Source organism: Chlamydotis macqueenii, chromosome 25 (assembly GCF_036417535.1).
Source record: "Chlamydotis macqueenii isolate bChlMac1 chromosome 25, bChlMac1.mat, whole genome shotgun sequence".
Taxonomy (NCBI): Eukaryota; Metazoa; Chordata; class Aves; order Otidiformes; family Otididae; genus Chlamydotis; species Chlamydotis macqueenii.
The window spans coordinates 1,582,060-1,598,688 of NC_141580.1; the positions used below are offsets into that span (position 1 = coordinate 1,582,060).

General features: G+C 52.1%; 2 protein-coding genes across 5 annotated transcripts; both read left to right on the top strand.

Annotated features, from left to right (window-relative positions):
- Positions 1-277: 277 nt before the first annotated feature.
- ATP5MC1 (ATP synthase membrane subunit c locus 1) lies at positions 278-2,951 on the top strand. Of its 2 annotated transcripts, none has more exons than XM_086766671.1 (5): positions 278-356; positions 915-963; positions 1,616-1,693; positions 1,957-2,132; positions 2,716-2,951. In XM_086766671.1, the coding sequence occupies exons 2-5, from the start codon at positions 925-927 to the stop codon at positions 2,828-2,830; spliced, it is 408 nt and encodes a 135-aa protein (XP_086622797.1). In that variant the 5' UTR covers positions 278-356; positions 915-924; the 3' UTR covers positions 2,831-2,951. The 2 variants fall into 2 exon arrangements, with proteins under 2 accessions (XP_086622797.1, XP_086622796.1); XM_086766670.1 differs by having other exon boundaries at positions 322-427.
- A 1,783-nt stretch (positions 2,952-4,734) lies between these two features.
- On the top strand, positions 4,735-16,370 carry UBE2Z (ubiquitin conjugating enzyme E2 Z). 3 transcript variants are annotated; one of them, XR_015261095.1, is made up of 8 exons: positions 4,735-5,159; positions 6,825-6,897; positions 8,674-8,861; positions 10,559-10,670; positions 11,250-11,362; positions 11,872-11,962; positions 13,804-14,184; positions 14,335-16,370. XR_015261095.1 is itself a non-coding variant. In XM_086766679.1 (7 exons), the coding sequence occupies exons 1-7, from the start codon at positions 4,822-4,824 to the stop codon at positions 13,972-13,974; spliced, it is 1,086 nt and encodes a 361-aa protein (XP_086622805.1). In that variant the 5' UTR covers positions 4,735-4,821; the 3' UTR covers positions 13,975-16,370. The 3 variants fall into 3 exon arrangements, 1 of the variants encoding a protein (XP_086622805.1); XR_015261096.1 differs by having other exon boundaries at positions 14,532-16,370; XM_086766679.1 differs by having other exon boundaries at positions 13,804-16,370.
- Positions 16,371-16,629: the final 259 nt, after the last annotated feature.

Sequence of the window (16,629 nt, forward strand, 5' to 3'; positions counted from 1 at the left end):
ATCGGAAGGGAGGCGGGCGCAGGAGCACCGGAGAGAGCGGCCGGGCCCGCCCCGCCGCCATCACCGCCCCGCCTCTATGGTAACCTCTATGGTGCAAAGAGCAGCCCAGCGCGCCTCATGGTCCTCTGGAAGACCTCCAGGCCTCCAACCAATCAGCAAGCACGTAGCGGAAATAACTAACCAATGGCGACCTTCGTGGAGACGCCGCCCTCCCGCCCCTTCGCGCTGTCCCGGATGCTGGCGGGAGGTGCTCGTTCGGCCGTAGCCAATGGGGAGAGCGGATGTTGTCCCAGAGTGCCACGCGCTGTGCGGGGCAGCAGCCAATGAGCGCGGAGGACGCGGGGGGACACGGCAAGGTGAGCGGGGCGGGGGCGCCGGGCTCCTCTCACAGCCGCCGCCGCCGCCGTCCCGAGCGGACCCCGCGCAGGTGGGCGCCGCCGGCCGCCCCCCCCCCCCCCCCCCCCACCGGTAGCGGGGAGAGGCTCCGCCGGCCGCGGGGGTAGCGCTGGGCCCGGGCAGCCGGTGGGGACGGCGCCCGGCCGGGCCGTGCCCTTTGCTGGGAGGCGGCAGCCGCGGAGGGCGCGGGAAGCGTCAGCCCCTCCGCTGTCCCCGCGCACCCCCGCGGGGCTCGGGCGGGGGGAGCTTCGGTCGAGTCGGGGAAGGGAAGAATGCGCAGCCCAGAGCCTGCCCTGGAAAGGGCCCAAGCGAGGATTAACGGAGGGAGAGAGGGAGGGCGGCGGGGGCACCCGCAGCCGGGCGCGGGGGCGGCGGGGAAAAGCCTCCGGCAAAGCCCGGCAGGAAAAAAAAAAAAAAAAAAAGCCTCGGGTGTGTCAGCCCCGGGGAGCGGGGCTTGGCTGTGGCCGTAGCGCTGGGATTCCCAATTCCTTTTTCTCTGCCCCCCTTGTTTGCACTAGGTTAAGCAAAATGCAGGCTCCTTTGGCTCTCCTCAGCTCTCCGGCCCTGGTAAGTCACGTCTTTTCTTCAGAGCAGAGTAATAACATTGGGGATGTATGATTGTGAGGCCTTTCTCTGTGGTGCTTGGTTCAAAACGCTGTCCTGGACACCCTCAGCTGAGGTGGGATCATGTGGGTTTGTTGTTGTTTTGTTTTTTTTTTTTTTTTCTGTGGATTTAACAAGGAGGGGAAACAAGGTGACCTCTGGTGACCGGAGGGTGATTCCTGCCATCTTAGGAGGTGTGCAGTGAACTGCAGGCCCAAGGGCTTCTCCGAAGATCAGCTAACTGATTGTCACGGAGATGCTCAATTGCCCCTTTCTTCAACGTGCGAATTAGGAAGAAAATGTATGGAACTGTAATAATTGTAACAAAATGTAACGAATAATTGTAATAAAAGTGTAAAAACAATGAACTGATGCAGCAGATAGAACTCTCATTGTGCTGCGGTGTGTGGTCCGTGGTACTGTTGCTCACAAAATTCTATTCTAGCCAGTTGAATTATCCTACGTCTGTATGTGCCTTTGCTTCTTAGTCTTGTTTCATTCTTAAGACATTTAAAAAAATGCTAAGATTGTTTTTTGTAAAAAATAACTCCTCTCTTCTGAGGATTCGTGCGGGCACATCCAACTGCAGGAGTTAATTGTCTGCGTTCTGTTTCAGTTGCGGTGCTGTCCCAGGGCTCTGGCCAGACCAGTTTCCGTGTCTGTTTTCAGCAGGCCTGAGGTTCAGATTGTACAGGTGAGACTCTCGTGTGGTAAGCTGGGTCCTGTATTTCTGTGCTTGCCGCCTGCGACATGCGACGGTTCCTCCTGAGATGGAGGAGTGAGGATGGCTAGTACGGAGACGTAACTTCTAGCCCAGGTCGGTGATGGCTTAACAAGCTTGCCTGATCCTGCTCTGCCTTGGTTATCGATAAATGGTGATCATGTTTTAACTAAAAAAAAAAAATATTTATGATTAAACGTGTGTCATTAGTGTGTTTCTTCTCCTGTACCCCGCAGCCAGCTGGCGTTTCCCATGCACAGCTGACCCGCCGCGAGTTCCAAACCAGCGCTGTTTCCAGAGATATCGACACTGCTGCGAAGTTCATCGGTGCCGGTGCTGCCACGGTCGGGGTGGCTGGTTCCGGAGCGGGTATCGGGACGGTGTTTGGCAGCTTGATCATTGGCTATGCCAGGTAAGTAAGGTGCCAGACTGGCTTGAATTTATTCCCTTCTCTCAGCACTAAATTTAGTAGATTCCTGGAGCTTTCTCCGGAATATATGTCCGGCTCTACCTGTGTGGCGTATATAAGCACACAGTGTGTTGAACTGAAGCAGCCCTTGGAATATAAAATGGTTGTTATAATCAGTCATTCTATTTAAATAAATAAGAAAGCCCCTGAATTGTTTGAATCCACGCTGTCTGACTCCTGAACGGCGCGGCTGCTCTGTGGAGCTCTGCCTCTAGAAGAGGTGAAGCGCTGGTTGTTAGCAGGAACTGTTGCCTGATACCAGCAGGGCCGGTGAAACTCACCGTCAGGGTTCAACATGTCTACACATCGCTAAAACCAGGGAAAAATCATGGCTTTCCTATTCCAGCCTGTGGCTCCCTGCTGTAAAACTGGTTTGTGCTCCAAAACCCATTGCCTGTGTGATGTAATCCTGTTTTTTTTCTGTGATATGGACTCTGGTTTAGGTGTTTTTTTTCTCACTGTACATACTTTTTTTTTTTTTTTTCCCCTTCTCCCTGGTTTGTTCCCCTCCTCGTACAACGCACAGGAATCCATCTCTCAAGCAGCAGCTGTTCTCCTATGCCATCCTGGGCTTTGCCCTGTCTGAGGCCATGGGTCTCTTCTGTTTGATGGTGGCATTCCTTATCCTCTTTGCTATGTGACAACTTCTGGGCCTGGCTGCGGCTTCCGTCACTCTGTCCTCTGCGGTTTGAGTCTGCTTCCATCAGAGCGTTCCAGACTGACAATTAAAGAAAAGATTTCTCTAAATAAACTGGTGGCTTTTATTTTTTTTTTTTTTCTTATGTTCTGGTCCGGTGGTGGGGAAGTACTTGGGGAAAATCGGTGTATTGTTTGGAGAGGGCGATATCCCAGCAGGGGGACGCCCCCTGATGAAGGGGAATGCGGAATGGTGGTGGGAGGGGTGGAAAACTGATGTGAAACCAGCTAGATAAGGGGGAATGTCCCTGAGCAGCTCAAATCTGTGCGGAAATCCCGACAAGCGTTGCCCTAGTAAAGCAAATACTTCTCAATGAGCTGACAAAGCGTTGTTTTTTCCACGTATTGATGTTGAAAATGCTATGCTTTCTTTTTTTTTTTTTCCCAACTGAAAGACAGTATGTAGAAAAGGTGATGGGCACAGGTGAGTACTTAGAAGTGTATGAGTGGTGTCTGCGTAACTGAATTACCGGTGAGCACCCGAAGGTACGCGCTGCCGTGCCCTCTGAGTTCTCTTTCACAAAGAAGAGCTGCTTGCAAGGTCACGCTATTCATGTTCCTCCTCAAAGCATCACTTTACACAAAGGACCACAGCTGAGTTATATTTTTTTTTTCTTCCCCCCCCAACAGTGACATGCTTCAGCTGTTTTAGAGACTGCAGTACACTAGGGAGGAGCAGTTCTAAAATCTAACCTCAGTCTTGGACCTTGTGGCAAGACAGCTGTGCCTTTAAGGAAAGTAGGAAGGTGAGCGCTAGGGGAGCTTGTCTGGTTATCTGCTTTAGGTAATTGAATTAATGAAGCTGCTCTGCGTGCTTAAAGCCTCTGGAGCGTGGTTGTGACGTCCCTGGGGACGTGAACGGGGTGCGGGAACTGCTCTGTTCCTTCGCTTGTAACAGCGGCCTGCACCCTGTGAGGGGAAGGGGAGCTGAGAAGAATTAAGACACTTAACAAACTGTCCCCGAGACTTCTGGAGAAAAGAGCTCAGGGGAGACTCTGTGGCTGGGCTAGAGAGGAAAAATCCTCCATCAGCAGCCGGACCGGCTCTTGGGAGCAGACGCGTCACCCTCCGGCGGTGGTGCTGTGCTGCGGGAATCGTCCCAGGGTGTTAACAGTCAGGCACGCAGGGAAGCACCGCTGTTACCTGCCGCCAAGCGAGTTACACTTATTCTCCCTTACACACGTGAAACTCTGCATAAATAACTTGTTGTTGCATCCCTGGTAAAGCAAAAGTGACCTCGGGACTAAACGCCCTCGCTGGCGGCTGCACGCCGTTACTGTGAGTCACCGAGCGCTGCTGGGCGGCTCTGGCGGGCGGCGTAGGGGTGAGATGGGCCTTGGAGGCCAGGAGCAGAGCTGGTGGTTTCCTGCGAGCCGGAGTGTCGGCTTCCCCGCCTCTGGCAGCGCTCTGGGCAGGCTGTTGTGGTTCCCGGCCGTTTCTCGAGGCTGGCGGGGTGAGGCTCTGCGCCCTGGGGAGTCTTCCCGTGCTGCCTGAGGCCCTGGCTGTGCCTTGGTCCGGGCTGAAACCCTGCCCTGCCGTATCTCCGCAGGCTGAGGCGTGCTGATAGCCAGCCTGATGCAGCAGCCGCTTCTCAGCGGAGCTTTTTCCACCCAAAAAGCCCCGAACTCGTATTTCTGCTGCCTCTAGGCCGGCAGACCCCCGCTGCAGCAGGGGGCGCGCTGCTCCCGGTGGTACACTCTAGCCTGCTATGAGGCGTCTCTGTGGGAGGGGCGCTCTGGCCTTGGGGAGAGACTCTATGGTGGCTGGGGGGAGTTTGCGCCGGTAGTAGCGGGTGCGGGGGGCGGGGGGGGAGAGCGGGGGAGGCGCCGCTCTGGCCGGCGGTCGGTGGTGCAGCGCGCGGCGCGGGGGCCGCTCTGGCCGGCGGACTCGCTGGTGCGGAGTCCCGGAAGCGGCGTTCCCCGAGGCCGGGCGCGGAATGGCGGAGAGTCCGGCCGCCGAGGAGGCGGCCCCGGCCGCGGTGCTGGCGGCGGCAGCGGCGGCGAGCAGCGGCGGCGGCAGCGCCTCGGCCAGCCCGGGCGGCGGCGCTGGGAGCCCCGGCGTTTTCATCCCCGCCGAGCTGTGGGCGGCGGCGGGCTTCGGCGCTGCGAGTCCGGGCGCCGGCGTCGCCCCGGGGAGCGGCGGGGCCCCCATCGCGGCGGCGGCGGCGGCTGCGGGGGCCGCGCTCCTCACGCACTCCGCCTTCTGGGACCCCACGGTCAGCGGCGACTGGGACAGCGAGCGGCCCAGCCCGGCCTGTCTGCTGCGGATCAAACGGTGAGAGAGCCGCCCTGCCCCGGGCCCGCTGCCGTACCGACCCCGGGGGGGGTGGCCCCGGTCCTCGCCTCTGCCGGCCTCGCGGGGGCCGTGGGCCGCGGAACCCCCGCCGCCCTACCCGGACGTGTGTTGCGGGGGGCTGCGTGGGCGGAAGGCGGGCACGGAGCCGCGGTGGAGGCGCTTGGCTCGTTCCCGGTGCCCTCGAGGCCCTGACTGTCCCCTGGGCCTCACCACCGGCTCCTGGAGACTTGGGTTCGGGCCTGGGGACAGGCCCTGGTCTCCACCCCACCGTGTTCCAAGCCTTTCCTGGGGACAGACCCGGTCCCCGCTGTGCCCAGGTGCTGGGGCGAGGGTGGAGTCTCACCTCTCGCCTGCCTGGAAGCTGTGGACCCCCATACCGGCAGCCCCGGGGTCTCTTTCTCCATCTGCTGTTGCTGGGGCCTTTGGCAGTAGAGCTCCTTGGCTCGTGGTTCTGGCTGCTCCTCGGAGGCGCTGTTAAACGAGGAGCGGAGCAGGCTTCTCAGTCCCCATCCACAGTCGAGTTAAGGTGTTTATCCTAAACCTGCCCGCAGCAATCCTCCTTTCTGCCGGTGCCCACCCGTTTGACTTCTCTGATCTTTAAGGGATCATCTGGTTACACCTGGCGCGTCGCTAGCCTTTGATATAATGAGCAATGTGCCCTTGTATTGTTAGAAATGCTGTTTCAACAAGTTCTTCCTTCAGAGCAAGTATCACTGCCTGCCAGGCTCTTGCTCATCCTTGTGCTAGAGCTTGTATAATGTCTTCCAAAGATGGCACCGGATATTTGGGCACTTTCCAGTCCAAGCGCCAGAAGCACTGACTTCATAACAGTAGGCAGGAAGGTGAGGCTCTCCTGTTGCTCTCACTCTTGTTCTCACCTTGAAACCTCTCTGAACTCCAACTGCTTCCTAAGTGGGAAGATCAAGTGGGAGCTTGTCCTGGAGCTCTACGCAGGGAGGTTTTTTGGTGATGAAAGGTCCTGGGTGCCATTTGATTTACCTGTAACTGCGCAGAGTTGTAGGTGATTTGTTGCTTTTAGTCCACGTACCTAAGGAAACGAGGCCATTGTGATCAAGTTCTGTGTGTGTGTGCATCCTCACTACTCTCGAACCCGCTGTCTGATTAAACCCGGGTTTGTCAGAGCAGTAACGTTCTCAGAGGCAGTTGAGTCACAGTATGTTTACGAAAACAAATAACTGTGGATAGGAAAGAGATCCTGTAAGCAGTCTGAGCGTGAAAAAGGAAAACGTGAGGTGGGAAAGTCATCCTTTAAACAACAACGTTCACCTGAGAGAACTTTTAAATAACTGCCTTAGGGGAAGTTTATGGTTGAAGTTTTGTGCACTGGAGCCAATCTTGGTAAAATACGAGGTGGCAAGTAGTCAAGGTGCACTTGGTCTGATGCCTCACATGTTGATTCTTTGGGTGCTGGTAGTGCTGTTGAAATACCTCAACTGATTCTGGGGACAAGTTGAAAGAACTCAGCCAAAAAACAGTCAGAGGCAAAAGAAAAACATTTGGGTCTTTAAGAGTTGCAAGTTTCCATCTTAAAAGTCTGTTCCTTTGCATCCGTGCCCGGATTTGTCACCTAGAACATTCTGTGCCTCAGGGGAGATCTTGACTGATTCCTGTTTCCTTTTCCAGGGATATCATGTCCATTTACAAGGAACCACCCCCGGGAATGTTTGTTGTGCCTGATCCCCACGACATGACCAAGGTAAGAGAACATTTGGAGCTGACTGAGCTTGCTGCTCCTCTATACGTTGCTGTTGGTGGCTGCTGTAGGGTTTGCCCAGGTGGAGTATTCCCATAATGTTTTGAGAAGTCAGGGTGAGTCCTGCAAGAGTGTAGTGAGACACCAGTTTTCTTGGTGACGTTGAGATGGGCTGCATGTAAAATGGGAGGAGGCTCTCAAGGAAACTGGCTCTGTGGAGAGATGCCGTCACAGGGATCTGAGGAGCTTCCACAGATAAAGCCAGCACTGCTTTAGCGGCCCTGTGCACGAGCAGGGTGCTGATCCAGCTCATTTCACCCTGCTGATTCTTGAAAACAATCCAGAGAGCAGCGCAAAGAAGAGAGCGCTTCTTGGAAAGCTGCTGGCCATGGGGGGCTTCTTAGGGAGGCTGTAAATGAGAGAGGTCCATTAGCCACAGTGTCTGCAATCCACCTGTGGAACCTGGAGACGTTTAATCGTTGTGAGCTGGCAGCGAGATGCGTCCCTGTCCCGCTGTGGAGCTGCCTGCCAGGTTCTCACAGGTAGCGGGGTCGCGTGCAGGCCTGACCCACGCAGCCGCTCCCACCACATCGCCTCCAGCAGACGCGCTCCCTAGGGACACAGGCATGGCTACGGCCTCTCCTGCCCCCGTTCTTCCCCTCCTGGCTTTCGGGATTTTCCAGGACTGGGAATTTCCAGTTATGTCAGAGAGAATGCAGTGAACTGGGAGGCAGAGGTTTCTCAAGCTGGGTTCTTAATCCAGTGCGTTTCTTGGCTGGTGCTGCCCTTTCTCCAGCCAGTGTCACCTGGTCTGGCTGTGCTGGTTTCTGAGAGTTGTGGGTGTGTGTGTGTGAGGTTGCTGAGGTTTTTCCTCTGCTGCACACTTCTCCCACCTCCCTAACAAATGTGGCATCTCCCAGATTCCCCTAAATTCCCCTCGTGTGAGCACCTGCCTGCCTTGGGGCCCCTGGGGTTTTGGAGGCAGCACGCAGGGAGTGTCTCCGCACAGCCGGCTCCCACCTGGGGCACGCTTAGCTGCCGCGCTGCCTTCCCTCAGCCCCGGGAGCTGAAAGTGCCAAAATGCCCTTCCGCGGAGACGTGGGTTTGTAGAACACCAGCCTTGGGGCTTTTAACCGAAATCCTGGGGAGGCAGGAGCCTCATGAAAGGAGACTGCTTGGATCGCTTTGGGAGCAAGCTTCCTCACTAGCCCAAGGGGAGCAGATTTCCTGGTATACAATTGGGATCTGTGAGGGTAATTAGCATGGAGAGAATAGGGTCTTAATTTCAGATCCTGGCAGAGGAAATGGAGTGATTGGTTTTAATAAGACCAAATCAGCACGAGACCGTAACATTGAGGAATGCTCTAGTTTTGGCAGAAATCATGAATTTTTTCTTTCTAAAATTAGATTTTTTTTCATATTTGATTTTTTTTTTTTTTTTTAAGTAAAGCTTACCAGCTGAACTGCGATTCAGTCTGGTTTGGGCTGTATAGCGATGTATGGGAGGCAGCTGTTGTGGACTCCGGCCAAACCTCGCGTTGGAAACCTGCTTTGCACATTGAGCGTGGCGGAGGGGAGAGAAGCGCGCAGCAGCGGCTCCGGCTAACGAGGGAAGGAGGGAGGGTTACGTATGGCCTGCACATGGCGTGTGCTTGTGGAGGACGCTGCCTCCGTGCTGCTGCCTGGGTGGAGGTTTCTCGCCTTCGGTTGGCTTTGTTGAGGATTTGACGGTGCTGCACAATTTTGAAGTGGTGCGCAAGACGGGCTTTTGTTTTCCAGATTCATGCATTGATCACAGGCCCATTTGACACGCCTTATGAAGGGGGTTTCTTCTTGTTCCTGTTTCGCTGTCCTCCAGATTATCCCATCCACCCACCAAGGGTCAAACTGATGACAACGGGAAATAACACAGTGAGGTTTAACCCCAACTTCTACCGCAATGGGAAAGTCTGCCTGAGTATTCTGGGGTAAGAGGAGCCTTTGGCTGTTTTGGTGGGAAATCAGGAGGTGGCTACAGGCTGTGTTCCACCTCGCGCGTCCTTCTCCGCACGTTGTGCCCTGATCTTGCCCCAGACCTGTGCTTGGATGCACCTTTACGCTTCTGTGAAGCTGCGTGAATCAGAGTGGTAAAGCAGCACCGATTTCTCTACTGAAATAAGAGTCTAACTTGCCTTTAAAAGCACCTGAGAACGGAGCAGGGGAAGCATGAAGTGGACGCTGCTGCTTTTCTCCTGCTTCCCCTTGCAAAGCCTCAGCCTGAGCACTGCATTTCTTCTGCTTTTGCGCTTTGCAGCCTGATCCTTAATGTTGTTTGAATGTAGGTTTTTGTGGTTTTAATTTCCTCTCTCAGTGTGCCTTAAAAAATAAATAAATAAAATTAAAAGCCGCTAAGAACTTCCTTGAGAGCCATTTGACTGCTCTGGGCTTCCACCTACATAGTGTGTGGGGCTGAGCGGTGGGCGTAATGATTCAGGAGCACCCAGACAGGCTCCACTGCTGCACATCTGGGTGTTCACCTGCTTGTTTTTTAAACATCTGAAAGTCCTGGTGATTGAATGGCTCTGCTGGAGCAGCTCTGGCTGTGGTGTGATATTCCCAGCCCCAGCTGTGACAGTTTCAGTTGCCAGTGAAGAAAGGTTTTTGGTGAGGCTCTGGACTGATGGGATGGTTTCAGCAGTGCTGTGCGTGTGCCATTTACACCAAAGTTGGTCCAAGTACCTGATACCCTGATAGGTGCTGGCCCAGGACTGGTAGAGCGATGCACTGTGCTGGGAAACACCTTCCTCGGCGTAGGAGTCTTCCTGATGCAGCGAGCTGGGTGCCAATACCTGCAGAGCACTGAGATGGGTAGGGCATGTCCGCATCTCGAGGGTCCGGGCGCCCGGCAGCTCCCACACAAGCTGCCTAGTTGTTCGTGCAATCGTAGCCTTGGCGTAGAAGCTGAATTATTGAAGAGGGAACAAAGAGCCTCGGCCTTAGCAGAAATGGGAAGCGCGGAGGGAGCTGCGAGTGAAAGGCCTGAGGAAGAGCATATGTGGGTCAGCACATCCTTGTTCAGCTCGCAGGGAGGCAGGGCTGTATCTGGAACTAGGTGACTGAGGGCAAGGAGAGCAGCAGCTTTTTCTGCTTGTGCTGTTCCGTGCAGGGGGTTTTGCTACCCTGCGTGTACGAAATGGGCAGAGCATCTGTTAGGGCAGTCCTTTTGCTCAGTTACAGACCACACAAGTGATGGTCTTGTTAATCAGATTTCAGTTCTTGAGAGTCGTTGGGTTTGACTTATGGTAGTGCTGGTGACTCCAGGCTGCTGTGCGAGACGTTAGCCGTAGCTTTAATGTGCCCTGTAAAATGCTCAGAAATGTTACTTTTCCTCAACTCGTGTGTGATGCCCTGTGTTTGTCAGCAGTAGAGTGAAGCTTAACAGCCTCTCTTGTGTTGCTGGAGCTAAAGTACTCATTTGGTGGAGAGAATAAACTACTTTGACCCTGAAAACTTGCTCAGTGTGCAGTGCTTTCTGTATCTGTAGCAGCCTTTTCTTTTCCTGTCACATTTCTGTAAGGTACAGACGTGTTCTCCCAAGTTTTCTGATCTTTGGTAATTGGAGAGATGGTGCCCACTGGGCCAGTCCTGCGTTGTTAATTGATGCTTTTCTGTTTTAATGCCTCAGCACTTGGACCGGGCCTGCCTGGAGCCCAGCACAGAGTATCTCCTCAGTCCTTATCTCCATCCAGTCTCTGATGACCGAGAACCCTTATCACAATGAACCCGGCTTTGAGCAGGTGAGAGTTTGAGGTGGATCATCTCTGGTCCTGCAGCGATTTGTCTCTTCCCTCCACACCTCGCTCCTGGTGGCAAATCAAAATGGGGACAAAAGTAGGTTATGTCAGGCGGCTCTCTTCCAGCTTGCTCTGCCTCTAGTCAAGCCAGCTCTGACACGGAGGCTGCTTAGCTTGCCTGTGTGTAAGGTAACAGAAGAACAAGAGGCATTCGAGAAGTTGCCGGGGAGATAGGATGGCTCTTCATTTCTCTGCTACGTGACTCCTGAAATGGCTTCCTTGGGACGTATTGTCACGCAGGAACCAAACTGCTCCCATTTTCGTGTCTCCAGTGTTTCGGAGAGAGGCAGGTTTCTGTGCTGACTTTCTCAGTTGACCTGTTCCACAGTTGTGTGAGTCCGAGGCTCTGGAGACATGGTGAATCTTACCAGCTTTTCCTTTGCAGTGTACATTAGCTCAGCATACACAGAACAGGCAAAGCCATAGTGGGTTCGTGCACCAGTGAAATTCATCGGGCCCAGGAGGGAGAGACAAAGAGCTGTTGCAGTCGTGTGGACTCACTGGCCCAAATTCTATTTCCAGGAGAGGCACCCCGGGGACAGCAAGAACTATAACGAGTGCATTCGGCATGAGACCATCCGGGTAGCAGTGTGCGACATGCTGGAAGGAAAATGTCCCTGTCCTGAGCCATTACGGTATGGAAGGGAGGCGTGGAGGGAGCATAAGAAAGTGGGTGAGGGGAAGCAGAATAAACTTTTCTGGATGCCGTTCCTGAAATCCTGAGAGTTGCTCCCGGGAAGAGCAAGTCTCTAGCTCTCCCGGGTTTTGTTTCCCCTGGAGTGGATGGCTGCGTCTGCGTGGTGCGCAGGAGCTGTGCATTGACAAAGGCTGTGTTAATGTGCACAATGGCTGCGTCCTCTGACTTATGTCGGAGTATAAATGTGCCTTGTCTTACGGGAGGGGGAGAAAAAAAATCTCAGGGGGAGGGGAGCGCAGTTGTTGTGGAAACACGTGCGGAATCTCTTCAGCTGCAGCTCGTTTCGCTGTGTCCTGCCTCGCTCCACCCCGATGGCTGTCTGGGACGCCCTGTATGGATGTCCACGCTGATGACACGAACTGGAGTTCAGTGGGATGGGGTTTGCATGATGTGACTGCTGTAACACTGTCATTTTGTGTTGACTGTTTGCTCTGTCATTGTGTTCAGGGGTGTAATGGAGAAGTCCTTCATGGAATACTACGACTTCTATGAAGGGGTGTGTAAAGAGAGGCTTTATCTCCAAGGTCAGACAATGCAGGTGGGTGCCAGACAATTTTCTTTTTGATAACACTGCCTTAAATAAGGGTGTGTGGTTAGTGACAAACAACAATGTGCAGCACCTGGAGGTGTGTGGCACGAATCCGGATCTTTTCTATAAAATGTGTATTCCAACTCTGAATCAACCACGAAACTGAGACCTGAGACGTTCCTGTGGATAGAACGCTACCTTTGCCGAGTTCAGAGTATGCACTCAGGGCATACAAGACTGTTAGACTTCTCAGAGAGCTGGACCTGAGCCGCCCTTCAGGCAGGCAGGTACTTCCTTCAGCAGTGGAACCGGTACAGTTTGCTTTCATGTGGATTTTGTGTGGAGCGGGGAGGTCACATGCAGGTCAGCCAGTGCTGGTAGCAACTGAACTCCACTGCAGCATTTTCCTGTTGGGTCACTGGTAGAGTTTCCTCTTTCCGAGGTTCCTTTGCTCGTGCAGCAGATAGGAACTTTTCCCTGACACTCCTTGTTCTGTCAGATGAGATTGAAAGTGGCTGAGTCAAAAGTTACTGGAGGAGGAAGGGATGGGGAACAGTGACAATACGGCAGACACACCTAGACAGGTTGAATACAGGAGCTTGTTTCTGCAGGGAAGTAGACTTTAAAGAATAGTTTGCCAAGCTGTTTGCATATGAACAGATGTGTCTTCCTCCCTCATCAGCCACCTCTTGTCTGACTCATTGAGAAATTCCACTGCTAAGAAAAGATGGAGGTGGTTAATTTAATGATCTTGTGTCTCTGAGCCCGTTTTAGCTGTCAGTGCCATCACTGGCTGTGTAATTCATAAACTGAAAGCACTCCCAAAGCAGGAGAGTTGGTTTGGAGTGAGAAGTTCCCGTAAGGAAGGTCTGTGCCTGACTTAAAGCTGCAGAGAGTACTGAATTGAAGGCTGTGTAGTGAAGTTTGGTGACATTAGAGGGTTGTCAGGTGTGACCCACTCTTGTTTCTTCTTCAAGGATCCGCGGCTCAGTTGCTTTCTCTGGAGTTTGTGGAGATCACTGCGTTGTGCTCAGGTCTCAGAGGCAGCGAATGCCGTGATCTGTTTTCTGCTCACTGGTGAATAGTAGTGAGCGTGAACACAACATGCTGGAGGGATGACATTGTTGTCTTCGCTACCCTTTATTTAAAATTAAGTCGCTCCAGGCTCAGTATCAGTTGAGTGTTTGCCAGATGTGCTGTCTTGTTAACTCTGGGGTCACACGTTGGCTTGGACCAAAGATTCCCATCAGACAGAAGAGCGTCAACTCCACCACCACCTTACACGGGCCTGGCAGAGAGTCCCCCGACCTGGAACGTGACTAAAAGCAGCAAATGTTAAATAATTTCCAAAGACTTTCTGTCTCTGACTTGGCTACATCTCAGCTGGGGGCCTTAATTTAAAACGAGAATAGCAATGCTTTCGTTTGGAAAGGGTCTGGTAGCACTTACATGAGGTGTGGTCAAGTCTTTGGCCTCTGAGTTTTAGTGGCTTTCATTTGTAATGTTTTCCCTGCGTCCTTGGAGTGGTCCTGAGATCAAATCTTTGAAATAGTTTACTTCTCAAAGCTGGTAGTAGAAATCCAACCCGTGTCTGCTTGGCCTTTCATCTGTTTTTGAAGTTTGCTTGGGTTTGTAAGGTTTCCCAAAAGAGACTCCAGACATAAATTATCATCAGGCTTCAACCTCTGTCACGACAGTGAGAAGTTAAGGGGCCTCTCCAGCTAAGATGGGATTTAATCCTTAAGTCTTTGACCATTTGTCGCCCAATTACTACGCAGCTTTCTTCTTTCTACCTCTTGCTGGAAGGATAATAGTCTGTACTAACAGGCTTATCTATGGTTTTCTTCCAGGATCCTTTTGGTGAAAAACGAGGCCACTTCGACTATCAGTCCCTATTAGTGCGTTTGCAAGGAATTCGGCAGAAGGTGCAAGAGAAACACCAGCAGGAGAATACAGAAATAGACTCTGAGAGCAGCTCCTCCGAGACAGAGACAGACACTCAAGGTTGCTCTAAAGCTTAGAGCTGCGCTAACGGTGGAGAGGCCAAGCTGTGGGGATGTTCTGTCTTCAAACTCTAGAGTACCCCTGACAGACTCAACAACCACACCAATGCCAGAGCAGAGCAACCTGCGGGATGTCTTCTGTCTCCTTTTACTGCTCTGGTGGATAACGCTGAACGAGAAGACTTCATGCTAGACAAAGCCAAGCTTGTGACAGGCTACTCTTAAAAGGTACTTACTACGCTAGAAAGCCGGAGCATGTGGCATCAGGTTATTTTTTGGAAACACCTACACTGGTTGTTTTTTGGGTTTGGTTTTTTTTTTTTTTTTTTTGTCCATTTGATTAAAGAATGAGATCTAGACTGCGACTCCTCTTTACAGCTTTTCTGTTCCTAGACAGTGAGCCCGTCGCTGGGGCCATGCTGAACGTGGAGCTGTAGCTGTGGGAGCGCTTTGATGAGTCCAGGGTAGGACAGGGCCCACGCACCGCGTGCCCAGGCAAAACCTTTTTGTGCGGGGTGGGAGAGATGGAGCCTCTCTGCTCTGTGGAGCCCATCTACCTGATGTCTTTCTTCTAGACACTGTTCTAGACAGACCAAAGATAAAAGAGCAGTGGTGGAATTGTTGCTCCTTTCTGAAAGCTTTACTCAAGCCCTGGGTGACTGCGTCCGCTGAGACTTCAGGCGCAAAGGGGCGGATGAAAAGTGGAAAGTGCAAGAATCCATAAACCAAGCGCAGGTGTGTTCATCCTGGCATTTTGGGGAAGGGAGGGTGAGAAAATCATTGGTCAGTGATGGGGGAGCACTTAAAAATAAGTCTAGTTTGTGTATTATTTTTTTTTAAGATGTTGATTTGAATTTAGCATTCTAGAAATATTTCATTCTGGCTGCTCTGAACGGAGCTGTTTTGTTCCCTTAACTGAAGTACTCTTTGCTTTCCACCTCTCCTCAGTGTAACAGTTAATTTTCCTCCCTTTTCCCTCCTGCCACCTCACTCCCTGCTGCTACCTTGGTCCGTCAGACTGAAATGCTAGAATAAGGGGCAATTCTAGCGACGGAAGCCGCTGTTTCTGGGTGGAGTTCTTCGGAGGTGTACGCCTTGTTACTGACAAATTCCTTTGCCAAACTTGGCCGAGCACAAGCTAGCTGGGTGTCATACAGTTTAACCCTTCAGTGCTTTGAACGTTTTAAACAGCAGCTTTTTACCGTGAGCGAAGGCCAGCCTGTCGCAGGGGCGTCTGCTGGCGGCGGGTGCCGTTACATCGATGTTGTATTCAGTGTAACTTGGGTGGAGGCGAAATACCCGGTTTCTCCAGGTAAACGAGCCTGGTGGTGACTGATTGGAGCAGTATAATGTTTTGTTGATAACGAGCTTAATCTACTTTTTAAAAATTATTTTTACAGGAGCTTTGATAGAAAGCTAAGCACAAAGTTGCACATTGTCCTGAGCCCTCTCCCAGTTTCCTTAAACACCTTCCCACCAGCTTGGCCCTGTTTCAGACTCCTCATGGTGGTGGGAGAACTTCCAGCGCAGTCATCTTTGTTGTAAAAAAAAAAAAAAGCGCAGAAAAAGGGGCCAAAAGCCCCCTGCCGTGCGCTGTGCAGAAAGGCAATGCCCCATGCGTCACTGAATTATTTTCAGTCTTTGTGATTGATATCAACTCTTGCAGAACTCAGAAGCGTGCACGCTGCTGCTTAAGCAGCTCTGAAAAGCTGAAAGGTGGAAACATTTCTGAATTGTTAAGGTGCCGTTTAACAACTTGGGAACCTTTTTTTCCCTTGCTCCCCTAGGTCTGTCATTGGCTTGATTTAGACTTAAACCCTGTCTTCCCCTGAGGGAAAGCTGAACTTACACAGGACTCACTCCACACATACACCAGATGAGAGTAAATAAAGCGGTGTTCACCTTGCTGTGAGGTCAGGGGAGGCAGCGGGCTCTCCCGAGAAGTCATGAGCTGTGTGCTGTTTTACCGCCTCTTCAAGCCCATTGTAAATGTCACGTTGTTTTTCACCGTTCAGTAGCATTGTGGGCAGAGCTGTGACTGCTGCCTTCCCAAGGCAGAGCTGGTTCTGAAATCTGTTTGTGATGCATGTGGCGTTACCATCCACCAATACAACGGAACAAGAAAATGCCTTATTGTGGACACTATTCACATAACTAGCATGTGGCTGTAAAAGAGAAGTATTATTTTATAGCTCTAATGTTGTCTGTCCTACCATTTCTGAATGTTTCCATTTCAAAGTGACAATCCTCAAATGACTGCTCTAGGCAGAGATGTTTTAGCAACAGATTTTTAGACCTAATTGAGTTGAAAATATATGCACAAGAGTCACTCTAAGATACCTTGTTTATATACTATTGTACATAAGATTTTTTTTTTTTTTTTTGTGCAATAAAGTTTGTTTTGGCAGAATCTAGACTGTGGTACTCCTTAGTGGAACAACGACTCATTCACAGAGCGGAGAGGACTACAGAACAGTTTCTCAGTGTCACTGCTGGCTCCGGGATGCTTTAGCTGGAGTCACATTTGCATGCTCCAAGACTGCTGTTGCAATAGTAGCTTAGATAATTTTCCTCTTGCTGTGACAAGGTCATTAATTGTCTGTAATGGTAAGTGGCATTTCCACCCACACCACAGGAGGAAATTCAGAGGTAAGCAGTATGAATTAGTCCTAT